The sequence below is a fragment of the Cydia splendana genome, chromosome 3, assembly GCF_910591565.1.
Source record: "Cydia splendana chromosome 3, ilCydSple1.2, whole genome shotgun sequence".
Lineage (NCBI taxonomy): Eukaryota > Metazoa > Arthropoda > Insecta > Lepidoptera > Tortricidae > Cydia > Cydia splendana.
Genome location: NC_085962.1, coordinates 2,939,250 through 2,954,646, shown reverse-complemented (window position 1 = coordinate 2,954,646; position 15,397 = coordinate 2,939,250). Strand labels below are relative to the sequence as shown.

The window sequence follows — 15,397 nt, the reverse complement described above, 5'->3', positions numbered from 1 at the left end:
AACTTATATCGTCCCCAACTCATCAGGGGGCGTGTTATTGAAAATGAAGATATATTTTAAGAGATTTTTTCTAATGAATTTTTAGAAATATATACGTTATACAGTTTTACTTGTCTCTCGTCGAGATCTCTAGATTAGCGTAGCTATTGGTTGAAATGGCATTCGGTTATCCTCGCCTTCCGCAGTCGAATTGCATAACTATTCCGACCGACGTAATGTTTCCATGACTTGAAACTTATTCTAACCGCCAAAGACGTCTCTAGACGCGCACGGTTACATTGCAATATAGACCTTCATGCATTTCAATAAAGTTTACGATAGCGTGTCCAAAGGGTTCGAAGCAATGACGGGCCGAAAGTTTCGCAATTAGGCTGCAGGGATGTTCGCAGGATAAGGTGAACTGCAAATGTGCCTATCAGCAACGGTTTTACCAATATGAATTTAAGTGTCAGGGCGTTCGCTAGATGGCGCGAGGGCCATTGTAGGGTAAAATCCGTCGCACGCGTCCGCGCCAGCTAGCGGTCGCCCTCAGAGGCAATAGCGAATGACAGGCGAAGAGTATCCTTAGAGAAAATACGATATTTATATAAAAATAAAGTATTTTAACTTGTAGAATATATAATTCCTAATATGGCATTTACCGTCTACAAAGGAGTGATGTAATTGAAAACGACTTATATGAATTAACTAATGTAGTTAAGTTATGGATTAATAATTTAATGCATGTAAACTGAATGCCAAACTTGTACATAGCTGTTGTACAAGTACAACATTTCTGAGTGACAATTTAGTATGATCAATTCGTCAACCGAGCAGATAAAATGATTAATTAATTAATTAATATCGATCCGTGCGAGTTTATTGGGCAATTAGAGTTGTGTATTTCTAAATAGTTTTACCTCTAGCCGCCTAGAGGCCTAATAAACGGCCCCCGTTTTCAGACAAAGCAAAATTGCGTTTGTCGTAAATGTTTCATTTATCGGTGGCTAGAGGATATTACACTTTCTGTCTCTATAATTAAAGCTCAACTTATTATCTATTCTTGTTATCCTAAAATTGAAGGCCTTTTTCCATCTCAGAGGTCTTACGAGAACTGAGGTTAGCCTTAATAGAGCTACACTTAGGATACGAGTTCTTATCTCTTTTATAAGTATTGTATAAGTTTTTACTACTTACAAAAGTCGATCTCAAAACCAAATCAAGTATAGCCGGTTCCTATTTTTAAAACACATATGAAACAATATTAAAGTGCGTCCAGATCCGGCAAAATTGCTGGTAAGTGGTACGACGTACTGCGCGCGTGAAATGCGCAAGCGGTCCGCCACATATGGACGCCCTTTAAGAGCGTCTTACAAATAAAAATCAGCCTTTTTCTTTTACCAAGTTTATTTCCTAAGTTTCCTGAAAGCCTTAAACTCTCACGCGTCGTATTTTTGTGCTAAACTAAGAAACCATATTTTCATAAGATATTGTGCAATAACGGCCTAAAACCGGATTGATGAAGCGGCCATGCCAATTGTTGTTCAGTGTAATTTTTATTAATAGTTTTATTTGTTAAAACTACTCTCTGTTACCTTGAGTCATCATTTGTTGAATCGTTTGTTTTATTATTATTTTCAATGACATTACGGATTTTACTGTCACCTTTGAAATAAATAAAGCGTCAAAATATTGTATACCTACCGGTGTTTTTATTCCTGCCAGCGAATTATGGATGGAGATCCATCTTTATCCACGTGATAAAATAACTGTCACTTTTTAACACCGTAGGACAGAAAGTGACGGACACCGTTTTATCACGCTGTCACGTAGACATAGAACCACATAGAACTACCTATCCGTACTGAAACAATCGATGCTGCCGCTCGGGATTATTTTTAGACCTGAATTTCATAAATTTTCAATTTTAAAGGTTAGTGTCTAGCCTAACTGTTGTCTATAAATGTGACTCCTAAGCGGAGGATTACATTTTTGCTGATTGGGTCACATTTATTATGAAATGAAAGATTTGAGACGGGTTCACAAGACAGTTATATTGACACACACATATATTCCTTCAAAATTTATTTGGAAATAATTACTACGTCGTAGGTATAGTAACTATAATATCAGTAAAAAAACTTTTGAATTGTAATTACATATTTAGACTAGACACGTTACGCCAAATTGCTTAACCCTTTTCTAAGCCGCTCCAATGTAGGTTTACCAAAAAAATCCAATTTTTTTTTTATAGTGATGCCTTTGAAGACAAGTGACTTTTTGAGTGAGTGCAATCTAATTTGAACCATAAATAGGAACACTAAGGTTGAAATGTCATTGACACGCATGTGGTCGATAAATCGTATATACTATCCCTGGACAAGGGTTATCGAGAAAGGAAGTTAATATAAACAAAAACCTTACATTACCTATATAATGTCTGTCTATAATGTATGTATATAATGACAGGTTCTATATTATAGATCTAAATAAGAATACAATGATTGTTAAATGTTTTTATTTCAACTATAGCTAAGATATAAGTTCAGTTAAATCTAATAATCAGTCTTTAAAACTACGTTAAGCTAACTTGGCAAAATTAAACGATTCCTCTATGACGGCTCATTAAACTTAATTACATACTTGGCCAAGTTACACCGCATAGGAAATCTAACCAACCTCATCTCAGAGCACCATTGAAACAAAGTAAGAGATTGATCTCCATCTGACAACACAAATGGAGTTATTATGTCGGTTTCATACTTAAATACCTACACCTAATTTAAAGTACAATCAAACCGGTACTGAGTACCTTTTGAACAATTTGTCACATACAAAAAAGGTTGACACATTCTATATTGGTATAAAAAATAGCAAATATAAACCTTAGAAATCATGAAATTCTGCTTTGACAGGACAGGATACGTTGGTAGCGCTATCGCATATAAGCATTCTTGGCGCTATGGACACAACTCATGATGGTTTTACAATGTTATCTATAAGTATGAGTAAACTCTTATATAGCTAGTTTTTCTCCAATGGGCATAATTATCGAACGGATCTTCATATCCATTTGGATAAGAAAAATGTTACAGTGTTATACTGTTCTCTTACAAGCTCCTTTCTACTTTTCACAGGCAATTCAAAGCGATATAAAAACCTTCTTCTTCGCCATAACATGCGCTATGACAACCCAAAGCGCGGTCCCCCAAACAGCTTCCAACAAGTTTATCGTATGCGTCTCCATATTGGCCACCTTCCAATGGAAAGGGAACATGTTGTAACACACCATATGACCAACATATAAGGCTATGGCGTTGAGGCCGGGCGCTCGGAACGGCCCGCCGCCCCAGAGGCGCCAGGCGTCCGTGAACAGGTAGCAGAGGACTAGCAGGACGAGGCAGAACGATGTCGTCACCAGAACGAAGGAGATGGACCTGGAAAATGGAGAATATTTATTAAGGTCCGCTGAAAGTGGCTGCTTATAGTTTATTTGTTTTACAAGAGGGGGCAAAGTTGTTGTTTAACCGCTCGTGCTAATATTGATACCTACCCGAGCAAGCGAAAGATTCCAAAATTGAACCACGAACGTAGCAGTGGTTCGAAAAATGGAATCTTAAGCGTTGCGAGGGTTTCAAAGCACGAGGGTTAAACATAATTTGCCCCCGACTGAAACACAATTTTTTTTACCACACCAACCCGAAGCAAATATTAAATGTAAAATATCACACAAAATCAAATCCAAATGAATGTTATTATTGTTATTAAATATTTATCACCCAAAACCATAATTTAAAGGTCAATAATTCTACCAGCAAACATAAGAAAACAACTCAAAATTTGCATTCGATTACTTTGCCTCACATGTGAATAAAATGCAACTTTGCTATCAGTTTTTGAATTGCAAAGTAAGCCTTTCCGAGCTGGTGTGGTGAAAATTATTTTGTTCTGCAGACAGGAATGCAATTGTGCTACCTATATTCTCACCACGCTATGTCACCCGCCAAGTTTTACGTGATGCATGGAGCGGCCATTACATTGTCAGTACCAAGTCGGTGCAAACTTAGGGTAAAGAAGAGGGCAAAATACCATGGGCGTCTGACTTAAGAGGGGCCCCAATTTGACCTAAAGGCCGTGAGCTCAGACCCCCATTGCCCCCATTCGATGAATTTTGCCACGGCCCTCAGTTGGTATAGTTACGCCACTGGTCGGTGTATTCCCTCGTAACCATCGCCATAATGAGGCGAATGATTCATGTGAATGCACCTATTCCCATCTGTGCCCGGCGGGTACAAATGGGAATACACCCACTTGTCTAGACGTCATTAGATAGTGTTGCGAACGCAACCTATATTTGTATAAACCTAATGCAGTAGCTCGACGCAGCCATCGGGCTCGGCTAGTATTTGGAAGCTTTTTCTAAAGCACCAATAGGAGCGCTCCACATACCCTGTATCGCGGCCAATTAGAGGCACCTAAATCTAAACCACCATTGTGTACTTTCAAATTATGCAAATCACTCTTTCATCAGCCTCCATACAATTACCACACCAAAAGGCTTCTCTACCGAACATCTAACCGTTAGTCAAGGAACCCTTGTAAACCAGTAACTTTGGAAAGATTATAATAGTTTACTTCAAATCGAAGCTTTTTATTTGAGTCGTCGAGATCCTGACCTGCACGGCGGCTACAGATAGGATACTATTTATTGGCACACCTCAGTAAAAATATACAAAAGAAAAGAACAATTGATTAAATGTAGAGGCAGACAACAGGCGGTCTTTTCGCTAATGAGCGTTCTCTTACAGACAACCTTTGGGTAGCGGAAACAGATAAATCGAAAAAGTAGGTGTTGAAAAAACGTTTACATTTTATTCAAAGTTGTCTCTTAGGGCCACTTGCACCATTCCACTAACCCAGGGTTAACCGGTTAAACCTGGAGTTACCATGGTTACCAGTACAATTTGACACTGGGTTAACGGTTTAACCGCTTAACCCCGGGTTAGTGAGATGGTGCAAGTGGCCCTTAATATTTGTTTAACGTGCAGCCTCCAATGTTTTTTATAAGCTTCTTGCTGCTGTCGAACAAACACCACAAATAAAAATAAAAAACACTGACCACAGGTTCTTATTGATTGGCACCACTCCATGCTCCCTACTGAAGCCAGTCAGCAAGGCACCAGCTAGAGCGAAAACTAGTCCCCACGCTAGCCAGCGAGACAGGCGGGCTTTGTGTGAGCGCTGCAGCAATACCGTTGCTCCTGCTTGCACACCTAGTAGCGCTTGTACAGCTGATGTTAGGCAACCTGTGGAAAAAAGTATTTAGATAATAATGGATTCGGATTCACTCAAAGAGCAAGGCTCGAGCTATACTCGGAGTGTCTTCAGAAAATTGGATATGGTTAGTCGGTGGTCTCTGGAGATTCCTTGGTATAGATATGACGAGCCCAGATAACACCAGACCAGAGCGCTTCATCAGACGGTCGATATAGCCAGTAACTCCAGGTTAACCTATAACCTTTTAGGGTCAGTCTGTGGTCTTCCGTAGAGGTTACGACACTCCACCGTCCAAATGTGACGAATCTAGGTTAAATGTTGACGCTGACAGTCTTAGCTAGTAGCTTAACCTTCATGCAGGGTTAGTCTGGTGACTAAATGGATAAGGATAGAACAAGATCGAGAAGAATGGTAGATATGGCAACTGAAGAAGAAGGGTAGCTTACCAAGTAAACCCTCAGGGTCAGTATGTTGCCCTCCGTAGACCTGGCGACGGTCAGTCCACTGGAACAGGTGTGAGGAGCCAAGGATCAGACGATCGATGTAGCCCGCCGCACCGCCACTGCACTCCGGGGCCGCCCAGTCGTCGTGCTTGCCGCCGGGGCCGAGGTAGCCTCTGGAAATATTGGTTTTTTATACTACATTGGGGGCATACTTCCCACCTGATGGTAAGCAGTGTCCGTAGCCTAAAGACGCCTGCAACTCCAGAGGTGTTACATAATATATGCATTGCCGACCTTAACACTCCGCACCCTCGTCGTTGATTGGTCTTGTTTAGTATTAACACTTCAAATATTTTAAGTCTCGAAAACAAAATTTGTTCCATCAGTCACCTAAGAGCGCGCTTTTAGCTGTAGATTGATTAGCAGTGATTTTAGAATATTTAACATTGCTCTGGCTGAAGGAATGATGATAGCAAACTACGGTGGTGATCACGTTGTGAACAACATAAAAAGATAAATAGTCAATTTTTCTGCAAATTTTTGTCTACACGAGTCACTTGAAAACGTACCAGCGATAAGAAGTGACAAGATGTGTAGTGGATGTGTAATGAATGATGATGTAATACGCTGGACAGCCAGGATCGTGAACTACAAAAGTGATCACAGTGTGAACTGCTACTAGGGCACCAGCTAGCGTCCAACACCACGCGCAAGACAGGACGTCTTTCACTTGCTGATGATGATGAACTTACGCTGGACAGTCAGGGTCGTGAACTACGAAGGTGATCACAGTGTGAACTGCTACTAGGGCTCCAGCTAAAGCCCAGCACCACACGCATGAGAGGACGTCTTTTAAAGCCTGTCCGCAAGCACCCTGAAAGAAACAAATATCTCATAGTAATCGTTACTTAATAATATAATAATAAAATTATCTCTATGGTCTTTAAATGAAAATGATGAGCAGGAAAATATCAATATTCTCTGGTCCTTTTCGCAATTAAAAACTATTGGGATAATATACACACGGAACTGGATCGAATCGTTTACATTAATTCCAATCATTTTCATGACCCAGTGAATTTAAGGAGACGGTTACAAAAAAATACAATACGTTTTCACTATTTAATGTTTAATCAAGCACTGGATTGACGGGCTACATTATTCCAGTGGCGCTGGATTGGGCGTGCTGGATTCAAACGGAGAGACCATCATTCCAGATACTGTACTGGAATGATTATATTTCGGTGCTAGTTCACATTCCAGTAGCAATCCAACGCTGGATTCGATCACTGGACTGGGATGCCACTGGAATAGATGTGAACTTGGCATGACAGTATACTTGAAATACAATTTACACCTCATCATTTCGGAAATATCTCAGAGGAAAGGAAAGACTGTCTTTATTTTTCAGAAAAACATTTGACAGTGACATTTTCTAAATATACAAGTTTCTAATGTTTCAAATAGATTTCCGGTTGAATTTCGAAATGGCGAAGTCGTCTCGAGAATATTTTATTGTTTCTTGCTCATTAAAGTTGTGAAAGTGTAATATTGATGGGCACTAACATAAAAGTGCAGCTAATGAAGAAATAGTCTTGAAACGCTTTTAACCATTCTTTAGTCAACAACCGGAAACTATCGTCGCTATTTGTAAAATCCAGCTATAATTTCAGCAACTTAATTAAAAGCAATTACCGAACAGTGTAATCAAAATCATCATACATATGATGGAAGCCATCTTTAACCTTTTCGACGCCGTGTCAAACACAAAAGCTGTCACGCGGACGGGACGCCACATCACCGAAGTGTCAAAACTGAAATTGAACTTTATGCATATGCACGTAGGTCTATGTTGCTCTGTGGTCTGTGACCGATTAATCGGTCTTTGGCGTTGAACCTGCGTTGCGGATATATCGGTCATTGGCGTCCAAAAGGTTAAAAGAAAAAGACAGATTCAAATCTTCAAGTACGATTGTGTTTTGTAGAAAAGTGCTCCCAATCCATGTAGGTGCAGGAAACAGAGACAGAGAATCAAACCTCATGTACCCTGGGTGGCGTGAAGTACTTCGGAGCCGTGAGCGCGTAGAAGCCAGCCGCCACGAAATACGCCACGGCGAGCCGCTGGAGGACGCCAAAGACGCGGATCTGGCTTAAAGTGTTGCGGCCTGCGATTGTGTTTAGAGCGACGCCGAGCAGAAACATGATGCAGGAGCGCTAAAACAAAAAACAAATAAACATATTAAACACTGTAGGTCAGGGGCCAAGAGGCAAGATGGCAATGATAGTCTCATCGGAAGATCAGCGCTGGAAGTCGCCAGCAGTATATTTCGTCACACTTTATTTTCACTATCTTCTTTTTAAGCGGTGGTGGCCGAGTGTCGTACAGTCAACGGTAAAAATATGGGTGTAGACAACTTACTCAAAAATATGTCCCATAGTTCTTAATTCACTGACATAAGAGTTATGGGACATATTTTTGAGATGATTTGTACACCCATATTTTTACCGTTGACTGTATGACGTCCGACTTTCAATCCGGAGGTCGCGGGTTTAAACCCCGGCTCGTACCAATAAGTTTTACGGAACTTATGTACGAAATATCATTTGATATTTACCAGTCGCTTTTCGGTGATGGAAAACATCGTGAGGAAACCGGACTAATCCCAATAAGGCCTAGTTTTCCCTCTGGGCTGGAAGGTCAGTACGGTTACCATCAGTTTGTCACTGACATAAACGCCGTCGAGAACGTAATTTACTTTCTATACATCTCGCTCGCACTCGCATATTAGTGCAAACGGGATGTATAGAAAGTAAATTACGTTCTCGACGGCGTTTATGTCAGTGACAAACTGATGGTAACCGTACTGATAGCCCTTAGCAGTCGTATCGTAAAAACTAGTGCCTACGTCAATTCTTGGGATTAGTTGTCAAGCTAACCCCAGGCTCCTATGAGGCGTGGCAAAATGCCGGGATAACGCGTGGAAGAATTTAACACATACGCTCTGTAGGTCTGGGGGCCGATTTTTGGACTTCGACCGCTCGATTTCGTGTATTTCGTTCAATAATATCTCCACTACTAGGCATTTAAATTCTACTAATATTTTTATTAATTCATTTATTCATATAAACAATTACAATGATACATATATACAATAAATGCGCCAAACTGGAGTAACCAGTTTGTTGGCGCGCCGCCCTCAACTCTTACTTAATATTAAGGTAAATGTTTACAATCGTGACTTATATACTATTGTTAGTAGAAAAGAAAGCATGCATTTTTTAACTATTTATATTGTTATTGATATTTTAATATGTACATGATTGTGGAATGATTTTATAATTTTCTAGGTAAGTATGTATTTGAAATTATTACTTTTTAGGTAAGTATATTTCCAACATCTCCAGTTTTAACTTTCTTTTAAACGCTGCTTTTGTAATATTTTCATTTACAGACAGAAATCTAATGTTATTATATATCCGAGGAGTTATATAGTGTAATGTTCTTTCCCCATAGTAATTACAACATTGTGGTTCGAGATATTGTGCACGCCTGTCAGCTCTTAACAATCTATCGTTTAGACGTCTAGGCATTTTATGGTCGTTGCACCCATATTAGTCTACGGCCACAAGATACCTAAACTTTTCTTGAACAGGGAGGACCCCACACTTCCCATATAGCTGATCGTAGTCACCTTTACACTTATTCTTTTCTTTTTTACCTACAAGCATTTTTAAAAACCTTATTTTGATTTAATCTTGCTTATATAGGTAGGAAAGGTCCTCCCGCAATAGAATTGAAAACGAGTGGTGAATACCACTAGATTTCCAATTTCTATCGCTCGTATTTCAAAAATTAGCATTTTGCCGTTTTCCACCGATTTTCGAGTGACGAAATCGAACGATCGAAATTCAAAAATCGGCCCCCTGAGGCCAAGATGGCAATCAGTTATCAGAATATGCCAAAAAATTTAAAGTGTATTGGGATGTTAGTTCCACGAAAACTCACGTGATCATATTTCCATACAATTAAGAGAAAAGGGGACGATCGCTTCTCCATACAAACGTGGGGACTACGAGGACTAGAGTTGTCAATAACCAGAGGGGAAAATGAGGGGAAAACGAAACTTTTTAAGACGAAAGGGGACGACCGTGCGAAATCGCCTTTTCATACACACATATTTGTATGAAAAGGCGATTTCGCACGGTCGTCCCCTTTCGTCTTAAAAAGTTTCGTTTGGCGTTTCCTAGAGTCAGACCAAGAAAAGTCTGCAGCGATTTTGATAGCCTACGCAATGCAAATGTTATTTTTACGTAACATTTGATAGAAGTTTGACGTTTAAAATAACACTTGCACTTGCGTGGGCCATCAAAATCGCTGCAGACTTTTCTTGGTCTAAATCTACTAACGATTGTCACTAGGCTACGCCCCTCTAGTCTAGTTTATGGTGGTCGATATATATGTATAACTGTAGTTCACAAATCAATAGCACATACAGATCATTACGCATATATCGGTCACCCACTAAAGACCGCAACGAGACCATACTAATGGGCATTCACTACTTCCTAACTTACGCTTTTATACTTCGCTGAAAAAGCTACCTTACGGCATTCATAATAAAGTTCATATTAGAAAATAGAAAGAAGTATAGATAAGAGTTTTTGAAAATGATTCTAGCGAGTTCGCGTATCACTTACTTTTATAACTTCCTTTATTCAAAACACGACCTTGCGTCTATCTCAACATGGTTGGTATTACAAAAGCGAAAGATGTTGAGATAGGAGTTATTGAAAGTGATCGATATATAAACCGTTAGAGTATAACATGCACGGATGGACAAACGTAGAGCATGCATGAAATCTGTCTTCACTTGCCGAGATACATTTCACTACATATGAGGAATGTGGTACGTACAGTCGACATCGGATATATCGGAGCGGCCAAGGTGCTCAAAAATATCTAAACACGCACTCTAACGCCTTGACAATAGAGGCGTGTTCAGATATTTGAGAGCACCTTGGCCGCTCCAATATATCCGATAGCGACTGTACCTACGTATGTATTACTATTTTTAGAATTCTGAATGTTTGCCGCAATTAATTTGCTCTCAAAAGTATGTCAGGAAGAGATTGCTCTGTAGCGATAAGACCGGCGATTATTGTTAGACTCGAACTAAGCTAACTCTGCATGGAATTTGCAATGACGAATTGTGGCAATGTCATCATTAATGTCAAATTTCTATGAAAATATGACGTTCTCTGACAGTTATCCCTTCTCCGTAAATATACCCCGCCCACAGCTTTACCCAATAAACAATTTCCCGCTATAAAAAAAATTGTGATTGGTCAACAAAAGTTTTGATTGTCTAAAATAAAATTATATACCTATAGGTAGGTATGTCAAACCTCTTGCGCGGCATCAGTGCATGGGGACTTGGGGAGACACTCCTGACTTCGGGCAAAGTCGGCTCCGTTCGGCTCAGCATTGCTCCGAGCAATTATTAGGATTGACACAACTTGACGTCCCTTTGCGTGCACGACCACAGATAAGATAATTACTTGAATTTTGACAACCCCAAATAGTCGAAAGTTAAGAAAGGGATATCATCATGATTCGACTCTGAATCGCTGTCTAACTTCGGTTTTGTAGGAAGGGCCCTTTCTGTACGGTGGTAGGTACAGGTACTTTTGCTTATTCTGTGGCGGCATTACAATATTTGACGTTGTGAACATGCGCGCTGTACAGTTGACGTCAAAGTGCAAAACATATCTTTGACGTCGACTGTACAGTCGCGGCTAGGGTTACCAGATACAAATTTAGGATTTCCTGACAAAATTCCTGATTTCCGAATATTTTTCCTGACTTTCAATTTTTTTACGACGACGACGGGTGGGGAGGTGTCTAGCCGTTAGCGATGGCCACCCGATTGAGCCGGTAGCCGCATTTTATTAATTTAAGTTTTATTAAATTTATTATTTGTATTAATTTAAGTAAATAAAAAGGTACCTTATAAAACAGTCTACAATTCAAAAAAATCCTGACATTTTCGTGTTCCGTCCCCATTCCTGACAAAAGGCCAAAATTCCTGACATGTCAGGAAAATTCCTGTCATCTGGTAACCCTACTCGCGGCACCGTGATGGGATCATTTTTCGCTAGGCTTTAGTTAGACTTCTATATAATTATTCTTCTTCGTTCGTTGGCATCAGCATCAAAATTAGCATGACGTTTGTTTGATGTTTACCCTAAAAGCTTACTCAAGCTAAAATCTTATTATGTTTTATTGTAACTAAATGAAATGAAATGAAATGAAAAATATTTATTTCGAGCAACTATGGACTCATACAGATTTGTTAGTAGACTTACTTTCCTAATGTTAGTACCTAATTAACTATTACAATATATATACACTGCTGGAAACATGCATTTCGCAGCAGTGTCTCATATACGGGCAGTCAAGTCTGTCCGCTATCACACACAGGATAGGGTTGGGGCTGGCCCGCACCCGGCGCACCAGGGATGTGCATCGTTTGCGCATAGTCGCATAAAAGCAGTCCACGCGTGCTTCTGCGAACATCCCTGATGCGCTGCAGAAACGAGGCAGCCCCATCAATACCCGGAACGCGTTGTTGTATTGGATCCGGAGGGCCCCGTAGGCCCGCTGCGTATAGAACCTCCATTAGGCATAGGGGAACTAAGATCTGATACCTAGCCGGTAGAGAGAGTTCTAACAACACGCAAAGAATTTCCAATGACTGTTGCAAAAACGATACGAATGGCAACCGTGTACCAAAGATCAGATACGAATGATCAATAATAAGGAAATGATAATGACGTAAGTGCGAAAGTGGATTGCATGCATATCTGGTGCGTGCCTAGTTGCCTACATTATTGTGGCCGACAAAAAGTTATCCGATACCTAGTTTTTATAGGGACCGTGCGCGTTGGACGATCTGCCATCTTGTGGCCTAAATCGGAAATATATGTGCACATGTACATTGCCAAAGCATGTGCTACCATCTACCATTCTCGTCGGTACGTTTCCTTGTGCATAGTAGGTTCTGCCATGCAGTGTCAGTGTCAGGCCGAATACCCGGTATCCGGCCAAACAACATGTAGCTACACCCACTGGGTAAAATTGTATTGATTCTCACTGTATTGCCTAACATCAACATGTACACATACAATTTATGGCTTATGAATAAAAAAATTAATAAAAAAAACTATCCGTTGTATCTCTAGTGGACAGACGAAAGTAAGTTTGTTGTGGAGATTGAAGAAGGCCTTCCACTAATAGGCACGATGATAATGAAGAATTATACTTACCTATACTGTTTTGTGCGTTTCTCCAGACACCTGCTTCGCACAGCTAAACTATGGAATGAACTGTCGCGCATTATATTTCTGGACCGATACTACCTTCAAGAAAAGAGCGTAATATTCTCATCAAAGGCCGCCAACGACGCACATACAACCCGTCTGGTGTTACGGGTGTCATGGGCGGTGGTAATCGCGTAACATCAGGCGATTCGTCTGCTCGTTTACCTCGTATACTTATCATAAAACAAATCCCCACCCTGGAATCTGGATTTACGAATGTAAATCGTCATCATCATCAATATTTAAGAGCTATGCTCTTGTCGGTGGAGTAATCGCCACTCTTCTTTTTGCTGGGCCAGCCTTTTAACTCCCTCGTACGACACGACAGAAACTCTATCTTATATGGCTGAGATATGTGAGCCCTCCTCTGCGTCTTTTCCCCTCAATCTTGCCCTCCAGGATGTTTAAAAAGAATCTGTCGTGCCGTATCAGGTGGCCAACTATCTTGCCCTTAAATCGTAGCCTACTTAAAATATTACGCTAAAAGTTCACGCGGTAAGTTGTACCAAACTATGTTACAGCAGACTTTTTACTTGACATTAATCTTTAAACAATGAGGTTCCCATGACAAGAAACCAATCTATAGTGAGTTATTCCTATTACAATGTTATCGCGGCATATTATACAACAAGTTACCAGAGAACAGTAAGAAAAGAAATAAAGACAGCCAATCTACATGCAATGAGGCCTTGACTTGACTTTAATTTATTTTGTTTATGTAGAAAATACTAAAATATTGATTCAAGCGATTTTCTCAATCTCACGGATATATTTTTGGAGAGATTGTACAGGTTTAATGACATTTCAAGTTTTCGTGCGCTACGGCGCAAATGACTAGCTTCGTGGCTAAGCTCCTTGTATTGCAATGCGCGGAGTTGCGCAGACGCAGACTCCGAAAGGTCATCGAGCCATCCTGGCAACCTGACGGACCGGTCAGCGTTTACATAAGACCACCGGGACCGCATTGCGATTGCGTAATTACGAGTATTATAAGCTCAGGAGCTTACGATGCAAGGCTCTTAGACGACGGCTCGATTCGGGAAATGAATTAAAGATTAACTAGATACGATATAGTAAAGATATGTGACGATCCACGCCATAAGGTACCTTTACCCGTGGGACGTCACATATCTTTACTATATCGTATCTAGTTAATCTCTAATCCATTCCCGGATCGCGCCGTGAGCCATGTAATGTATGAAAACCGAATCGACCGAAATTTTCACAGATGATGTATTTCTGTTGTTGCTACAACAAGAAATACTAAAAACAGAATATAATAAATACTTTAAGTGAGGCTCCCATACAACAGACGTGATTCAATACTTTGTGAGTTTATTTAAGTAGGTAAGTAGATAACAACATAAGTGATGATTATTGTGTATTTCCAGAGAAAAGTGTGGTAATGTCTTCGAGAAGTGTTTGTTTACATGATAGAACAAGTGTGTCGCTTAACTTCAAACTCGGGTAAATCCATTCGACCCTCTCAGCAAATATCTACCCTATTACCTTTTCTTAATACCAAAATCGCATAATCTGACAGATGGATTTACCCGAGTTTTAAGACTTTTAAGGGACTCAAGTAAGGATGAATACACTTTGCACCGCAGTATTCCTTTCACGGACAGAGATGTATGAAAACCGCTTTGACCCTCAAGTAGTATTGTAACACCAGGTTTTATGTAACAAATTCCAGCTAACTTACCCTGACAATATGCAAGAAGATCTTCCACCTCGGTACTCCCTTAGCAAAAGCTCCCTTGACAGACAGAGGTATGCACACCCCCATGATCCACAGGAATGAAGGGAAGACGAGATCCCCTGCCGTCAGACCGTTCCACGTAGCGTGTTCGAGCCACCAGTAGCCGCCGGCGCCATCGTTCACAAAGATCATGAACACTATGGCCATGCTGTTAACAAAAATTTCGATTAAACTCCGACTCCGATAAATTTGCACGAACATGACACTCATAATCATAATCATTTTATTCGTAAAGCTAATTTACATGTCAGCCTGGATACAAATTTAAAATTATACGTAAAAATACACTCTTGGCATCAGTGACGCGTATGTAGGTATATTCACTACTTTCTCGTACAAGGGACAATGGTGACATTTAGCAGGCGTGCGTATATCCAAAGCTAACACATAGAGGAAGCAAATCTAAGAGTTACATTGAGCGAATGCTACTCTTATCCTCGGACGCACGCAAAAACAACACTCTTTAGACTAAATTTATACTACGAAGCATCTCCGTTTCAGCTTGAACAGAAAAAAAATCGTATCCTATTCGGACTTTCCTCCTCTACAGGTCGCA

The 15,397-nt window shown here is 40.3% G+C and overlaps 1 protein-coding gene and 1 long non-coding RNA gene across 2 annotated transcripts in view; one reads left to right on the top strand and one right to left on the bottom strand.

The window, feature by feature from the left end:
- Positions 1-15,397, top strand: part of LOC134806470 (uncharacterized) — a 484,735-nt gene that overhangs the window by 227,357 nt on the left and 241,981 nt on the right. The window lies entirely within an intron of this gene.
- LOC134806454 (heparan-alpha-glucosaminide N-acetyltransferase) overlaps positions 2,483-15,397 on the bottom strand; it is a 62,972-nt gene continuing 50,057 nt past the window's right edge. The window contains 6 exon segments of the mRNA XM_063779736.1: positions 2,483-3,416; positions 5,099-5,285; positions 5,703-5,872; positions 6,452-6,573; positions 7,725-7,913; positions 14,785-14,989. Of these exon segments, the coding sequence (XP_063635806.1) occupies positions 3,122-3,416; positions 5,099-5,285; positions 5,703-5,872; positions 6,452-6,573; positions 7,725-7,913; positions 14,785-14,989 (1,168 nt within the window). The 3' untranslated portion in view covers positions 2,483-3,121.